This window comes from Zootoca vivipara, chromosome 6 (genome assembly GCF_963506605.1).
Source record: "Zootoca vivipara chromosome 6, rZooViv1.1, whole genome shotgun sequence".
Classification (NCBI taxonomy): domain Eukaryota; kingdom Metazoa; phylum Chordata; class Lepidosauria; order Squamata; family Lacertidae; genus Zootoca; species Zootoca vivipara.
The window spans coordinates 15,609,912-15,626,998 of record NC_083281.1 but is presented as its reverse complement, the minus strand read 5'-3'; the positions used below and the strand labels follow the sequence as shown (position 1 = coordinate 15,626,998).

General features: G+C 46.2%; 1 protein-coding gene across 6 annotated transcripts in view; it reads left to right on the top strand.

Moving 5' to 3' along the window:
- Positions 1-17,087, top strand: part of PAK4 (p21 (RAC1) activated kinase 4) — a 76,555-nt gene that overhangs the window by 28,359 nt on the left and 31,109 nt on the right. For 2 of the 6 annotated variants that reach the window (XM_060275474.1, XM_035117682.2), the window contains exon 1: positions 2-9,961. The exons of 3 other annotated variants lie outside the window; for them this stretch is intronic. In XM_060275474.1, the coding sequence (XP_060131457.1) occupies positions 9,934-9,961 (28 nt within the window). In that variant the 5' untranslated portion in view covers positions 2-9,933. Of the gene's footprint in view, position 1; position 17,087 lie in introns of those variants that run through there. One more of the 6 variants, XM_060275471.1, reaches the window with a different exon arrangement.

Below are 17,087 nucleotides of genomic sequence, written 5' to 3'. Positions count from 1 at the left end.
TGAACTTGCTGGCCAGTTGCTCCCCCTCCCCCACTGGGCGCTTTCAGGAAGGGTGGGATCCCTGTCCATGCTGGGCAAGCGAGGGGAACGCCAGGCTCTCCCCTTACCCCCACTCCCCCCCAAAAAACCCCAGTGTGTTCAAGCAGGGCATTGACCTCTGGTGGAAGCTGCTCAACTCGGAAGAGGCACACAAAGCGGCGAAAAGGGAGAGGCTCTATTTTCAGGGTGGCCTCTTTCTTTGTGCATTTAATTTCAATTTTCTGCAGAATTTTCTCTTTTGCAAAAAAGCTTCTGGAGAAAACTTTTTAGAATGGAAATCTAGTGTTGCAGGTTTACTCTCCCCCCCTCTCTTATTGCATGTTTAACAAGAGAGTTGCTCACCCATTTCTGAAATGGTTGACTAGAGGCTGAGGGCAGGGAAGGGCATTTTGACAGTCAAAAAGTAGTCTACCTTCACGGTCAAATAATCTTGAGTTAGATGTCTGCACCGCCCAGTTGACTGCAGCCTGTAAGGCTGGGGAGGTGGGGAGGCAGTGGCCAAATGGGTGAGGCTGCGTGTTAAGAGTTGGTGAACTGCTCCTGTACTTCTAAGCCTTTGGGCTTAGGAAAGGGCTGTGGAGATAAAAGGCCCCAATAATAATAATGCAAACTTCAAAGTGCCTTTGGGTATAAACCTATATCCCCTTGCCCAGTTTGCTCAGGACCAGACTCAATTTATCAGCATTGCAAAACTCAAGTGTGTGGTTGCTCCAAGGAGTTTACAATTAAACGGAGAAAGGGGAGGGAAATGGAGTTGGGGCCAGCAGGGAGCTGTGTACGGTTATTTCATATTTCAGTTCTGTGTACGTAAGCCTAGTTACTGTGGGGTATGGAGATGGAGGAGTTCTGCCAAGAGCTTCATGCAAAAGGTGCATCTTGAGGGGGAATGAGGGAAGAAAGAGGGGAAGCAATGGGGAAACATTCTGTGAGGGAGCTTGTGGCATCAGGGGTATCCAAAGGAAAAGTAGACCTTCAGGCGGCTTGGAGTGGTGAGGCTGGACTCCTGAATGTCTTTGGTGAGGATGTAGCAAGAAGAGGGGTGGGAGAGAGAGAAAATGGGGACCACAGAGGGCTTGGGAGTAGCATGTTTGTAGTAGCAAGAATCCACCCTTCAGCTTTGGCAGAGAGAGTGCATAAGAAAGTGGGGATCCCTGGCTCCAGGTTGTTGTGTTCCACACTAGGAGACCTCAAGATGAGAATTGTTGCGTGCAGCTATTTATATGCAATTTGCAGCTTTCATTCCCTGCCTACCAAGAGCTGAGCGTTCTCTTGCTTTTCTTTCTCCCTTCCCCCCATGCTTTGCCTGCAGCAGTGTGGTGCATAAATGCTGCTGCTTTTGAATAGGCCTCTGCTAAGAATGAAAATTCCACTATTGAGCCCCAAAAAAGGGGACTGGCTGAGCAGGGTGCTAATGGCAGGGTAGTGTTGCAAGAAGGAGCTGCCTGCTGATGCTTGGTAGCTATGGGTTTTCTGGGAAATTTTTATTAGAATTTTTTCTGATGCCCATGTGTGATCTAATTTAGCATGTTTGTTTTACTTGTGTTTACTAAACAAATCTAAACATGTTGAAACATCCAAGCTTACCTAATACTGTATTTGCGTTTGGCACCTGTTTATTGTTACGTACCCAGTACATTTCCAAGCACAATTAAAAGTGTTGGTGCTGACCTTTAAAGCCCTAAATAGCCTTGGCCCAGTATACCTGAAGGAGTATACTCCTTCAGTCTGGACACTGAGGTCCAGCGCTGAGGGCCTTCTGGCAGTTCCCTCCCTGTGAGAAGTGAGGTTTCAGGGAACCAGACAGAGGTCCTTCTTGTCCGCCTTGTGGAATGGCCTCCCATCAGTTGTCAAGGAAAGAAACAACTATCTGACTTTTAGAAGACATCTCAGTCCCTGTATCGGGACATTTTTAATGTCTGATGCTTTACCATTTTTTATGTGCTGTAAGCTGCCCAGAGTGGTTGGGGAGATGGCTGGTGGCTCCTGCAGATGAGCTTTGTGATCGAGCTGGGATATAAGGGTTCAGGCACTCCCTGAAATACCCAGGACCTAAGTTGTTAATAGCTTTGCAAATCAATACAAGAACCTTCAACCTGGCCTTGTAGTAGATGGGCAGACAGTGCAGATGCTTTAATGACCACATGTTCTCGACCTAGTGTCCACATCAGCAGTTTGGCCTCAGAGAACACCAGCTGGAGTTTCCAAACCAGACCCTAGGGCAGCCCCTCATGGAGCACATTGCTGTAATCTAGCCTCGCGGTTACCTGTGCATGGACTCCAATGACTAGTGTTCTTGTATTGGATAGCAGGAATGTGCTCAGAAGTTAGAGCCGATCAACTTCTACCTTGAACTGTCCTGAGAATTTTTCACGCTGCTGCCACTTTGGGGTGGCATAAAAGTCACTTCACAAAGTCACTACACTGTGGAAGAACAGTCTTGTGCTGGGAGTGGAACAGCTAGTGAACTCCTCAGGCTACAAGTGGAAGCCAGGTGCAAGATGCTCTCTGAGGGTTGTCTGGTGCCTACATCCAGGGATGTAGGGCAGAAGGTTTTCTGTGGGAGAATTTCCATTTCATAAAATAATTAGCAATGATGGAATGCCAAATGGCAAGCCTAACAGTTTTAAAAATGACATTTGGCATTCCATCATTTGTAGCCTCTTTAAAAAAAAAGAATTACAAGGAGAATAAGCATGCTGAATTAAATAACTATCGGGCAGTGGTTCCCAATTAGCTAAGTACTGTAGACCCCCTGTTTTTGAAAAGCCAAGCCATTGACCCCCTACTTATGAAAATGTTGATACCTCTATTGTGGTATTTGTTATGTGAATGGTGTCATGGACCCCCCTGGGTGGGTTACACAGACCCTCTGGGGACCACCAACTGGGAATCACTGGTATAGGGCATGGAAAATTACCCTATGCAGATTTACCCCAGAAATCTTTCCATCAATTTTTCCATTTCAGATTTTTTTTGAAAACCTATTGTTGCCTTAGGCTTTACTGTGGAAACCTGACCGACATCAACCCAGTAACTGAAGCTTCCCCTTTCACTGGGCTGCCAACAGGATTTTGGGGGGGCCCACGTACTGTATGTGGATTGGGCCCTCTGCTGTACTCACTAAAGAAGACTTTATGTCATGTGCAATTTTGTACCCTTGTTTGCAGGTGGGGTGGAGTGCCCCAAAATAAATCTGGAGTCACACAACTCTACAGAATGTCAGCCAGTGTATAATTGTTTCATACTAGAAAAAGCTTGCCCTGTTTAATTTCTGCCTGCCACATATCTGTTAAAGGCACAGAGCCCTTTTGTCCTCATGTGCCACCTCTAAACCATTCAAAGAACTCAAGTTTCATGGGTTGTAAACATTATACAGTATGTCATCAGCCGAACTTAGGGTGGCAATACTACATTCAGGGCAAGACCAAGAATGGCATTTCAGATGGAGGGGCGTCAAAAGTGAATTGAGATCTACTACAGTTTTTTCAGATGCTTGTGCCTGAATCAATTCAAAGTGTAAATGGTAAAAAAGCAAGCACTGTGTTCATTTCTTATGGCTATTTATTAATATATAACAATTGTGGCGTTTCTTTCTTTCTTGTGAAGATGGCAGCATTTCTGGATCTAGAACAGGCATCCCCAAACTTTGGCCCTCCAGATGTTTTGGACTACAATTCCCATCTTCCCCGACCACTAGTCCTGTTAGCTAGGGATCATGGGAGTTGTAGGCCAAAACATCTGGAGGGCCGCAGTTTGGGGATGCCTGATCTAGAACATCTTGAATTTCATTTATGTTTACATAGTAGACACAGGAATTTACACGTTGATGCTGTAGATTCTTGCATAAAAGTCTTTGGGCAACATGTTTTTTTTCAATGAGTAAAACCTTGTTTACCAGGCAAAAATGTTCCTCTTTAACCAGGCCTTTGGCTAATTGACATCCAATGTCCTTTTTGTTTTTATCTTGATTTTGTGTTTTGTGTTTTTATTTTGTGATTTTATCTTGTGAACCACCCTGAGACCTGCGGGTATAGGACAGTATACTACTACTACTACTACTAATAATAATAATAATAATAGCATTTCACTCATCCCAGAAGAGGGTTTTTGCATCTCTAAGTGTAGAGTCTGTAGACTGTATGCTTTGTGTGTGGAAGGTCTCATAATCAGTCTCCATAGAACTGTGAAAGATCCCACCTGAACCCTGGAAAGCCACTGCTAGTTCTTGTAGACAAGGCAGCACTGATCCAGGTGGGCCCGTGTTCCTCCTTGCTCTAAAGCAGTTCCCAAAGGTGTTGTGAGCAGGTTAATTTCAGGGGGCCGCAAATGTTTCTAAAACATTATGGTTGCATGCCCAGTAGGGGTTTCCTTTGTATCTCTGCAGATGGTCTTAGAATCCTTTTCACACAATGCCTGTGTGCTGACGCTGTTGTTGTAACTCAGCCCAGCCGTACAAATACACAGTGTTCCAACTTCTTTTTAAAAAGCTGCACCACAGAACCAGTTTATATCTGATCCTGAAGAAACTAGTTTTGTCAGTCTCTTCCAGTCTCCCTCTCTCTCTCTCTCTCTCTCTCTCTCTCGCTGTCTTTTTTTTTTTTTTAAGGTGGTGGTTATATTTTCAGCCAGTGGCAAGATATTAACTGCTGGGTGTGTGCTGGTGTGTGCTAGTGGACGTGGGTGTGCTTGCTCTGCTCCTCTGCTTATCCAGGGCTGTGAAAAAGTGTTGGTTTATGGCTGACTAATTAAACAAGGCAGGGAGATAAAGGGAATTTGACCTAGGTTAAGGTTGGTGGATGTGGCTAGTGGGGGGGTAGGCCCTTGGAGAGTAATTTAACCTTCTCCTCTCCTTCAGCAAATACTGTATGTACTTGTAGGTCCCTTTGCAGAGGTGGCAAAAATGAAAAAAAGTGTTAGCTCTGAACTTAACCTCCCCCCCCCCCAAAAAAAATCTCTGGAAACTGGGTGGCAATCGGTCTTTAGTTGCTTAAATGTATTGGGACTCGGCTTTGTGCATCCCCTTAAAAACTGCTCAGCCATGAAGATTGCTGCTGAAGTTATTCTGGGAGTTAAAGTTCCCAGGGCAAAAAGGGTTTTGCCCTTTTTGAGAGGGTGCAAAACCTGGAAAGGGAAATTTTTTGTTTGACCATTTAATGAAGTCTCCCCCCCACCCCCGCTGTGTAGTATTAACATTTTGCTGGATTTCCTCAAAAGACAGTTGGATGGCACCTTGTACTCCTCCTTCCGGCAACTCCTGCAGCCAAATGCACTGCTCTGCTTTCCTTTGGACCCCATGAGTGAGGCCGAGAGGGGGGTAATGTCATCTGGGCAGCCCAGGACCTCCAGACACACTGCCCAGGCTTGCGCCCCAGGGAAGTCACTTCAGTGATGCTAACACAGCAGTTTGACTTCACCCCCGGAGGCGCACTCCATTGTCTCCCAAGGCAGACGGACGCCAACAACAATATGTTTTCATTGCACAGCAAGAAAATTGTTTTACAGTATGTCAAAAAATCTCTTTTAAATCATAGAATAATAAAATGCAACAAGTAAGATGAGTGAGGCGGAGTAAAAATATTCTAAATTAATTATTTTTACCTTATGTTCTGGGAGGATCGCTATTGGCTAACCCATATTCACCAGGCACCAAGTACAGCGGTACCTCAGTTTAAGAACAGTCCTGTTTAAGAACGATTCGGTTTACGAACTCTGCAAAACCGGAAGTAGTGTCCCGGTTTGCGAACTTTACCTCGGATTAAGAATGGAATCCGAACGGTGGAAGGCCACCGGCGGTGGGAGGCCTCATTAGGGAAAGCGCGCCTCGGTTTAAGAACGGTTTCGGTTTAAGAACGGACTTCTGGAGCAGATTAAATTCGTAAACCGAGGTACCACTGTAATGGCAGAAGTACTTGAGCTCCAAGGAGAAAAAGGTGGCAAATATGTGCAACAACAACAGCTACCTTTTCAATAGGGGATCTTCTATCTGCCTTTTTCTTACCAGACTTGCTTCTTCATTTGAATAAAAAATAGGAAGGACCTCACTCAGCATTTATTTATTTCATAAAATTTATATATAGCTTGATCATAGACAAAAACTGAAAATGGTGTTCTAGCCCACGCTCTACTCATGGCAACCTTGTCTGCCTGAGCAATTGATATATACTACATCCCAGTTTCCAGAATCGACTTATTCAGTGGTAGTTAGACTTTTACTCCGTCTCCCATCACCCCCATTAATGGTTTTAATTCCAGCTTACTTTTTCTGCAGTAGAAACTGTGTGTCTCCTTCTTTTGGTGCAAAACGTGGAGAATTTCTCCCCTTTTAATGAACGGAACGCCAGAGTCAATGCGGGGCAAATCTCATCAGGATTGTAAAGCACACTGAATGTGTCATAGGAATACAGGGATTGGAATATTTCCAGCATCACCTGGAGACTGAAAATATTACTGCATTTCTTTTGCTTAAGCTTTTTTTAAAATTCCATTTTATAATGTAGTTTATTGCATTTTCTGACACATCAGCATCTGGGGTCAGGAGGAATTTTCCTTCACACTGGCCATTGCCTGGGTGTATCGCTGTCCTCTTCCAACAGGCTCTGGCAATCTACATTTTCATCAGCCTCTGGGCATTTCTGATATGATTCTCTCCTGCTCCTTTTGTGGCATTCCAATGAGGGCTAGGCTCATCCGAAAGTGGAGAGTGGAGGGATCTGATATTGCCTGGAGCTTTAATCTTAAATCATGTGGGAAAACCTGGGCTACAGGGTGGATCCTGATCTTCCCCCAACCCTGACCCACTTTTGATGGGTGGGTCTGTCCACCTGCCAGTCACCTGACACCGCCATGATGCTGGGTGCCTCAACTTCAAAGGGAAGAATATGCTCAAGGTGGACTGAAGAGGAAAACAGTGCTCCTTTGCAATAGTGCTGTAAACAAGATCAGCTCTAGAATGATAGAATTGTAGGGTACCCCAAGGGCCATCTAGTCCAACCCCCCTGCAGTGCAGGAATCACAGCTATTCACAAGTTGCTGAACTCTGATTTCCATTGGCCCCAGCCAGCATGGCCAGTGGTCAAGAATTATGGGAACTGTAGTCCAGCAAGATCCAGAGAGGGCTGCAGGTTTCTCCATCCCTGCTCCTAGTGCACAGGCAGCCAGAAATGCCAGGGAAACAGGAACCAGCCCACTTTCCACAAAGGCAGGTAGGGCAGCAAATAAATACAGTGGTACCTCTACTTACGAATTTAATGCGTTCTGAACGCACATTCGTAAGTCGAAAAAAATTGTAAGTCGAATCCCATAGGAATGCATTGGGAGAAAAAATTCGTAAGTAGAAGCAACCCTATCTAAAAATTCGTAAGTAGAAAAAATCCTATCTAAACCGCATCCAAGATGGCGGACGGAGCTCCATTCCTAAGTAGAAACATTCGTAAGTAGTTATTCGTAAGTAGAGGTACCACTGTACTTTGTTTCTGAAGCATGGGTGTGGATTGAGTGCTACCGTAGTTAGTTCTTCTCATTAAGACCCACACAAGCATGTTTCAAAGCAAGCCTTGTGACCTGTTGAGGTCAGCCAGCGGTGGGACTTGAGGGCAAACGTACCCAGAGCTCTTCTGTGGAGCTCCAGCAGGCCAGATTCCCTCATGGATCCTCTGCCAATCGACTGGGATGGGTCGGAGGGACGGGAGAAGGGAGGATACCCCTTTCCGATCCTGGATTGCCTTGTTACATTAGGTCACCCCTCCAGAATGATCCACAGAAGCATGGGGGGGGCATGTGGTGGCGGAAGGGTTATAAGAGAGGTGGGCTGGGCATGCAAACAGATAATAGACTTGTCTTTGTCTTTCCCCCTCATGCTTCATATGTTGATCTTGTAGCAGGAGTGGCCGAGGGCTTCTTTCACTTCCAGATACAATTCTGTCTTTGTTTAGACAGCGCATGTGGGGAACGCCATGCAAATGGTGTGAAATTGCTAATACACTCCTTAAGGGATAGTGGTGTGGTTCCTTCCTGGCTTTTCCCACAGTACAAAGGGGGCCCCAAGCAATGTTTTCCCTTTGCCATTTGTCTGGGTCAACAGGGGGCCAGTAGAGCAAGTTTCATTGGGACTAAATGGTGGTCACATGACCAGAGATATTTTGTGTGTGTGTGTGTGAACGGGTTCAAGAGGAGCACTGCAGGCATGGGGAGCACCAGATAGGTCTCACTGGGCAGGTAACACTGTGGGGGTTGCACACAGCTAGTATTTTTAGTTTGTGGCTACTTGTTATTTAACCCTGTGAGGGCGGTTAGGCTGAGAGGCAGTGTGAATGGCATAGCTGCCAAGTTTTCGCTTTTCTCGCGAGGAAGCCTATTCAGCATAAGGGAAAATCCCTGTAAAAAAGGGATAACTTGGCAGCTATGGTGAATGGCCCAGCATCACCCGGTGAGAGCTTCATGGCCGACAGGGGATTTGAACCCTGGTCAACCATGTCCCAGTTCAACACACGAACCACTACACCACACTGGCTAATTTCTCTTTAATCCTGGGTGCTCATGTCTCATTCATGTAAACAGGTTATTTTAATTGCAAGGTGCTGAGAGAGGTGTTGACTAAGTTTAAAGGACAGGTAGAAAACGTTAGAAATGGTGATTTGCTGAGCTGTGGTCAGCTTGTGTACTTGGTCTTTTGCTGCTTTGAGGCTTTCTGTTTATTTAAAGCGACTGACAGACACAATAAATAATATTCCCTCTGCTACTCAGCTCTGGGGGGAAAGTGAAGTTACCTGCAGTTGTCTTCTGCACTCTCAACTCCCATTTATCCCAGCCACCACAGCTGTGCTGGCTGATGAATATGGGAGCTGCAGTCCAAAACATATGGAGGGCACCAAGTTGGGGAAGGCTGTTTTTAAAAGGAGGTAGGAGCTGATGCGGTATGTTGACAACAGGTAGGTGCCTTTGCTGTACTCTTTTGCCTATACGTCAGCAGTTCCCATTATGGGGCCCGCCTCCTTGGTTCCATAAACTCCTCCCCAGGGCCCCTTACTACCCTACTGTATAAAAAAAACATTATGCATGACCCACTAAGAAAGATAATTACACAAAAAACTCAGACAATTAATTGCACATTTATTAAAAATCCTATTAAAACTACTTAGTTTAATTAATTCAGCACAGTTGATCCAGTGATGCCAACTTTTCAAAGTCTGATAATCTACTTCAGTACCCCACCCCTGCTTCTTAGCAACCCCCCTCCCCCGGTAATTTCACTGCCCCCAAGGGCTCTGTGCTATGCCAGTGCTAGTGATTTTAAGAACAAGGGCAAAGGTGGCCGTGTTCTGTTGAACTGAGGGTGGGATGCAGAAAGGGACATGTGTTCAACCCAAACACATTTTTGCCACATCAGGGCTGAGCGGAGCCTGGAAGCTAGTTGGGATGCATTATTTTTGTGAGGCAGAAAACTGATCACGTAGCCCCTTGGTGTTGAAGTTTAGTTCTGGGCCTGGAAAACACTTCTTCTTTTTTTAAATCAATTTTTATTGAATTTTACACAAAGAAAAATACAAAATAGGAAATATTACAACAAACTTATTTCTTCAATATTCCTTAAAATACAAAAAAGAGGGGAAAAAGAAAAAAGAAAAAGAAAACACTTCTTTAAGGTGTGTGCAAGAGGCTTCTGAGCTCTTTGGTGGTCTCTGGGAGCGGCCCTTGAGATGGTGGCCTGCAAGGGTTTGTGCTTCCAAGCAGCAGATGTAAGGAAACTTCCACCCAGCCAATGGACTGAGGAGAAGGGAGGGGTCACCAGCCGTTTAATTGAACAGAGGATGGGCCAAAGAGTCATAAACAGGAGCTTAGTCTTGGTTACTCCCTTTTTGACGCTGCAGCCTGTGGAGGAGCGCCGAGCAAACCAAGATGAAGTCTCACGAGGAGGAATGGGATTGTAAGTCTGGCTGCATCTTCACTGCTTTGTTCAGCACCAGTAACACTGAGAGCTGGGTTTGTCCAGATCTTTCGGTAGCGAAACTTCTCTGCAATCCTCTTTGTAGTTTCTTCTTCTTCAGCTGTGACTAAACATGGCCACCCATCTGGAAATTCTTGAGCTCTGCTCTCGTAATCATTACCAGGGAAGGCAAGGAGGGTGTGCATCCTTCTCTGGTGGCTCAGATGCTGTATCTCTTAGAAGTTGTAACTGGCTTGGTCTGGAGTTTGTCAGCTCTTTTGCCTGGTGAAGATCTGTGTTCAGCCGAAAGCTGGCATATTATTGTGCTTTGTGGTCTTGCTGTCGGGCCCGCAGTTGCACAGTTTTGGCACTTCTTAGAGCCTAAGGTTGCAATCCTAACTCCGCTTACCTGAGAGTAAGCCCCATTGAATTCAGTAGTACTTAGTTCTTAGTAGACATGGTGAAGATTGTGCTGTTTGTTGAGGAGGCACTATTCCTCTGTTGCGGTTCAGAGATAGCACTGTTTCTTGTTTTCTGGGACAATTTAAGGCATCAAATTCTTCACACCCCAAGAGGAGAGCAGGAGTGAGGCTGGGAGTTGCCGTTGGCTGAGAGTTAGCTGCACAGTGGGCTGTCTTAGCTCTTGGGCTGCGCTGGATGGAAGGAGTGTTGGAGAGACATGGCTTGGGACTCTTTGTCAGGGAGGCGCTTTATGATTCTGATGGTTTTCAGGGTGTGGAAAAAGCAGAATGCCACAGAAGAAGCACAAGGGACCTGAGAAGTGCAAGCTCAGCCCTCAGAGACCGAGTTGGTGCTGTCTTCAAAGGAGCTTTTGCAAGCCTTCTGCTGTTTAGTGGCTGTTCCTGCTGTAATGTGTCATTGGAAACTGGACGGCGGCTGCACAGAAATAGGAGAAGTGGTTACTTACTCCACTTGGAAGGCTTTTATCCCATACGCATTCTTTAATTTAGCAACCCAGGAAGCAAAATGGCTAAAGTGCACAAAAAGGCATCTTTTAACATGACTTGTCTGCTCCCCTGTTCTTTCAGATTTCTCTGTGAGAATATATGGTTGCCATCTAGCTGGCTGTTCTAGCACATACATTGATTCTTGTTGGGGAGGGCAGCAAGTTTCAGGGGTAACTACTCTATATTCCTGCGTATAGGACTACTTTTTAACCCAGGAACATATTCTCAAAAGTCAGGGGTCGTCTTATATGCCAGGTCGTATTTCTTATACGGCAAGTGTATCCCAAACTATATATTTTAACTGGAAAAGTTGGGGGTCGTCTTATACGCTCAGTCATCTTATACACCGGAATATACAGTAATATGTCTGGGGATGATTCAGTAGCCAGAGGTGAGACTTTCCAGTTAAGAAATTGAGGCTTAGGATAGGTCTTCCCCACCCCAGTGGCTAGTAGAAGCCGAGGAAATTATGTCAGTTTAACTTAATTTGCTAATTGGCTTAATTTGCACCTTTTCTTCTAGATCAGGCTTCCTCAACCTCAGCCCTCCAGATGTTTTGAGACTACAATTCCCATCATCCCTGACCACTGGTCCTGCTAGCTAGGGATCATGGGAGTTGTAGGCCACAAACATCTGGAGGGCCGAGGTTAAGGAAGCCTGTTCTAGATGCACGACCTGGCTGTTCTATTGGTGAAGATTTCTGAATTTTCATTCTCCAGCAGAGTGTTTATTTGCCCCCATCTGCATCTAATGTTGCAGGAGATCCACTTGAGGTGGGGGAGAGATATAGTGAGCCAGCTCTCCCTCACCATCCTGCAAAGTGGAGGGTGCCCTCTAGGCTTATTGCCACTGTCACCCCTTCGCGACAGGGAGTGTGAAACAACTGGTGCTATTCCAGGATCTGGATTTGACTCTGGGATCAGCAGTTGCCAATCTGGAATGTTCAGGACATTTCTAGGGACCAGCCCCAAATGTCTAGCATTTGTTCCTGTACAGGATTGCTGACACCTTTGGTGCTCGCATCAAAAGGCTGGGCGAGCCAGGGACATGGACCTCTTCTAGACTTGTAGATGGGTGGTGCCCGTCTGGCAACCTGGGCAGATTATGGGCAGGCCCCAAACAAACATCCTCCTTATGAAATTGTTATTGTTTGTTAATATGGATTAAGTGCTCATATTCTTGCTCTGATTAGCAATATCCTCAAGACTGCCAATTACAGGATATTGGCAATTTGGGTATGCTGGTGTTTTGCCTTCCGGGTAGCAAGGTGAGGTGCAAGAGGCAAAAAGTACATGAAATTATCTCTTATCTGGCCAGCTAATAAAGCATTGCAAGCTGTTGATTCCAAGGGGTGTTTCTTCAGCGGTGCAAGAAGTTGGAAGAACCATCTCTTTGGGTTGGAAAGTTTGCCGGCCGCCTTGAACTTTGATGAAGATCTGTTCTTCACCCCAGTCCTGTATAATCAGGAGATAGTAAATCAGCATTATGCCCAGTGTGTTAACCTTTTGGTCTTGCTGCAGTTCCTGCTGCTTCCTATTACAGTGGTACCTCTACTTACGTGCCCCTCTTGTTACTTATCCTTCGGGATACGCACATGGCAAACCCGGAAGTATATTTCCGGGTTTCGCCATGCACGCATGCGCAGAAGCGCTTTATCGCACCGTGTGCAGAACAGGCACCTCTGGGTGCAGAAACCTTGGGGTCCGACCAGAGCTCCGGAACGGATCCCGCCCACAACCAGAGGTACCACTGTATGCTTAATTCTCCAGTGCAGGAATTCACAGGCCTGTTCCCTTTACCCAAGTTCCAAGAAAGTATAAGAGGAGGAGGAGGACTGCTCTTGTGCTCAGATCCTGCTTGCAAGTTTCCCACAAGCATCTGGTTGGCCACTGTGAAAACAGGATGCTGGACTAGATGGGCCATTGGCCTGATCCAGCAGGCTCTTCTGATGTTCAGCTAGCCATATGCCCTCTATTTAACTTGTAACATGGGGTCAAAGAGACAGCCATCTACCCAGAGGCTCACTTCAGACACAAGGGCAAGACTTGGTTTGTCCTTAGGAAAACGAGCCACTTCTTCCTTTGAAGGAAACTTTTGCTGCAGACTTAAAATCAGAACCTTTGGGTGCCCTTCCCTTGTTCATGATTGAAAGGGAAAGAGGGACCATTACTTAAGTCCTCCATGAACTGCTCTAATCCCCTTTTTAACTTGTCCAAGTGAAGAAGTACTGTACTTTATTTTGTCTGCTCTGAATCTTTCAGTATTCAGTTTCCTTGGATTGACCCTGTTGGATTTTAATATTATGTCCCCACTCCAAATGTTGTGAGCTTTCCTCAGATGGGAGTTGCTTCGCCCCCTGAATCTTTTCCAGCTCCACAGCATCCTTTTGGGGTCTGGCAACCAGAACAAAACACATTATTCCAAGTGTGGTTGCACCAAAAATTTGTAGAACGCCATCATGCTATTGGCAGTTTTACACCAGCAATTCTGCATGTGAATTCTTTTAAGAGCTCTCAGGAAGACGTCATCTGGACCCGTGATTAGTTCATTTCTAATTTGCCAGGCTGTGGCTGGTAATACAGTTTGCAGGTATGCCACAGGTATGTTACGTGGCGGCTGTGATGTACCTTAATTGGCTTAAGGGGTGACATCCCTGCAGCCGGTTGGGTCCAGCAGTGCATCTGGGGTCATGGCATATCTCCAGCCCCGCCAAGGAAGCCTGAGGTTTCTCTTGAAGGATCCGCTAAGGGGATCAAAGGCTTCTGCAAACTTTTGTAGGTCACCAGTTCAGATCCAGAGCAGGTCCACCAGATGGTTCCTGTGTGAATCGCAAAGTGGCTGGCTCAGAACTGTCCCCGCTGGCCAGATGCCAGTGTGTTGCCATTGGCAACCTGGGCATTGGGGTCACAGAGGTGGCAATGCCAGGTCACTCCTGATCCTTCCCAGCTTTGGGGTCAGGCACTCTGCCAAACTTGCCCTGCTTGTTTCAACCGCATTTCCACACAGATCCCACCTTGGCCTGTGGCAAACCCTGGCTCTCCATTTGAAAGAGGGTTTTCCTGTCTCAACACAAAATGGAGGAAAATGGGGAGAGGTTGTGTTTATCCTGCGTTATACTGGCTGGAGTTTCGTGCTTACGTACCCAAAGCCACAATGCCCACATGTGAGAGAAGTGCCTGCGGACTTGTGGGTGACCACAAGGTATGTTGTTTAGTCGTGTCCGACTCTTTGTGACCCTATAGACCAGAGCACGCCAGGCACTCCTGTCTTCACTGCCTTCCGCAGTTTGGTCAAACTTATGTTGGTAGCTTCGAGAACACTGTCCAATCAACCCCAAGGTATACACAAGTACAAAAAAAAACTACAGAGAAAAATTAATTTATAGGAGTGGTACTCAAAACGAGCCCCTTAACTCAAGTGGCACAGGATGTTGAGAGATTGATAAGGGAACGGCAGGACAACTGCATGGTGGACAGCTGGGGGCTAAAATGCAGTGGTATAGATGGTGCATATATTTAGTATGGATAGAAAGAGCCATAGGTTACTTCCTGGTTCACACTGAAAAGCTGTTTCTCAATGTCCCCAGGGATAGAAGAGAGAGCTTCCCATAGACTTCACTGGAGAAATTAAAAGAATGCAATATATCTTGAACTGGACAGAAGTGTGCTCCTCCCTAAATAAATAATGGATAGAATGGAGGCAGAGGCATTCCATACGGCAATATTTTGTTGTAAGGTTCCACTGGTTTTAAAAATCATTTATATCCAGCCTTTTGGCCTCAGATATTAAAAACCCTCTTCATTCTTAGAATTGCCTGGTCGTGCTGCTTCTATTTCAAGACTGCGCCAATTTTCTTCCTGGAATTTTGGCTGCAATTTTAGCTGTTTTTGCCACAGCACATGGTTTGAGGCGACTTTGACAGAGAGGTGCCTGCAGGTCAAGCCTTTAAAATCTTGGTTGGGGTGAGAGAGGAGGGATCTTTGTATGTGGAAGGGGCATGAACTCCAGGTCCGTGTTTTGTGGATTAGAGATTTGAATCCATTTTCTGCCTTGTACCCCTTCACAGTCAACTCGGTCACTAGCAGATCTTCAGTGAAATCCTTCGCAGCAATCTTAAGATGCCTTTGTGCTCAGTTTTGCCAAAGGATCAGACTTCTTCTTGCTTCTCCACCCTCCTTTGTGATATGAAAATCTGACCCGCTTCTGTGTATTCGCTTTGCACTTGAAAGCGAAAATGTCAACCAGGACAGATCATTCATGCTTTGGTTTTCGTTCTGCTCCATGCTTTTATTTTAGTCAAGTGGTGTTGTAAAAAGTGATCTGGGAAGGTCAGGACTCAGGAGTTAACACTTTCTGCACTGCAGAACCCCCCCCCCCCCCCCGCATCTGAGAAATCTGATAAGGGGGTTTCCTCAGTGCCCTCATAAACCAAAAATCAAAGTGCTGTTAACAGTCAAAGTGCATGTTTAATAGACGGAGAGAGAAGCCAGCCGTGTTTCACGTTTACAGTGCATCTTAATAATGGGTCAGTCCTGGGTAGAGAGATCGTTCAAGGAACAGGGTTCCCACTGTAAATCCCTCTGGAGCTTGGAGGGTCTTAGAATACCAGTTTTATATACTGTAGTTACTTTGGTCAGCATGCGCATTTATTCAGGAGAGATCAAAGGAAGTCCATCTTCACAAAGCACATTGTTAATCTATGGAACTTGCTCCCCCAGGAGGCAGTGGTGGCTACTAACTTGGATGGCCTTAAGAGAGAATTGCACAAATTCATGGAGGAGGAGAGGGCTATGGATGGCCACTGGCCATGATGACTCTGCTTTGCCTCCATGGGTGGAGGTAGCAATTCTTTTGAATCTCAGTTGCTGGAAACCATAAGATGGGAGAGAGCTCTTGTGCTCAAGTCCTGCTTGCAGGTTGCCCTTTGGGGCATCTAGTTGGCTGCTGTAAGAACAGGATGCTGGACTCGATGGGGCACTGGCCTTGGCCCAGCAGGCTCTTCTTATGTTCTTATTTATTTTGTTTATTTATATGCTGCTGTGTCATAAAATATATCAAAGCGATTTACAGCAACAAAACATAAAACCATACAATCAGAACCATAAAAAGGTTAAGATCAGACATCAAATAACCATTATGGAAGGATATATTCTTAATTGAGGGACGCGGGTGGCACTGTGGTCTAAACCACTGAGCCTAGGGCTTTCCGATCGGAAGGTCGGCAGTTCGAATCCCCGTGACGGGGTGAGCTCCCATTGTTCAGTCCCAGCTCCTGCCCACCTAGTGGTTTGAAAGCACGCCAAAGTGCAAGTAGATAAATACCTTTACCTCTGACGGGAAGGTAAACGGCGTTTCCGTGCGCTGCTCTGGTTCGCCAGAACCGGCTTAGTCATGCTGGTCCCATGACCGCTGTCTGCAGACAAACGCCGGCTCCCTCGGCCTATAGAGTGAGATGAGCGCCGCAACCCCAGAGTCATCCGCAACTGGAACTAATGGTCAGGGGTACCTTTACCTTTATATTCTTAATTGCCTGCATAGGCCTGGCAGAATAGAAGTTTTCAGCAGGTGTTCAAAAGTTGGTACAGAAGGCGCCTGATGACTGTCTAGTGGCAGAGAGTTGCACAGGACTGGACCAGTGCCACTAAAGGCTTGGTTTCTTGCTGTCAAACGAGCCTCACCAACTTGGAACAGTCAACGGCACTGCTGGAGATGATCTTGGCTATTGAGATGGAATATAAGGGTTCATTCAGGTGGTCCCTGAGGCTTGGTAGTGGGTAGGCAGTCAGTGCAGATGTTTTAACAATGGAGTCACATGTTCTCAACCAGAAGCTCCCAACAGCAGCCTGGCTGCCACATCCTGCATGATCAAGGGCCCTGTAGGAAACCTGGCCACTTAAGACCTGAACTCTGGTGATGCCTCTTGCTTCCCTGGATGGAGAAAAAGTCACATGTTGCCCCACCCACTTTCCCCCCTGCTCTCCTTTGTTTTGGCAACCCACAAGGTGGCTTGATTTAGTATTAAAAGAAGTGTGGCACGTAATAGCTCCCACAGCCTCTTCTGGTCAGCGGCATTAAGTATGGATCTCCATTGACGTTGATTTTCCTTCAAGTACATACAGGCTGCCTGGTTGAAGGGAAGGCAGTGGATGATCAGCAGG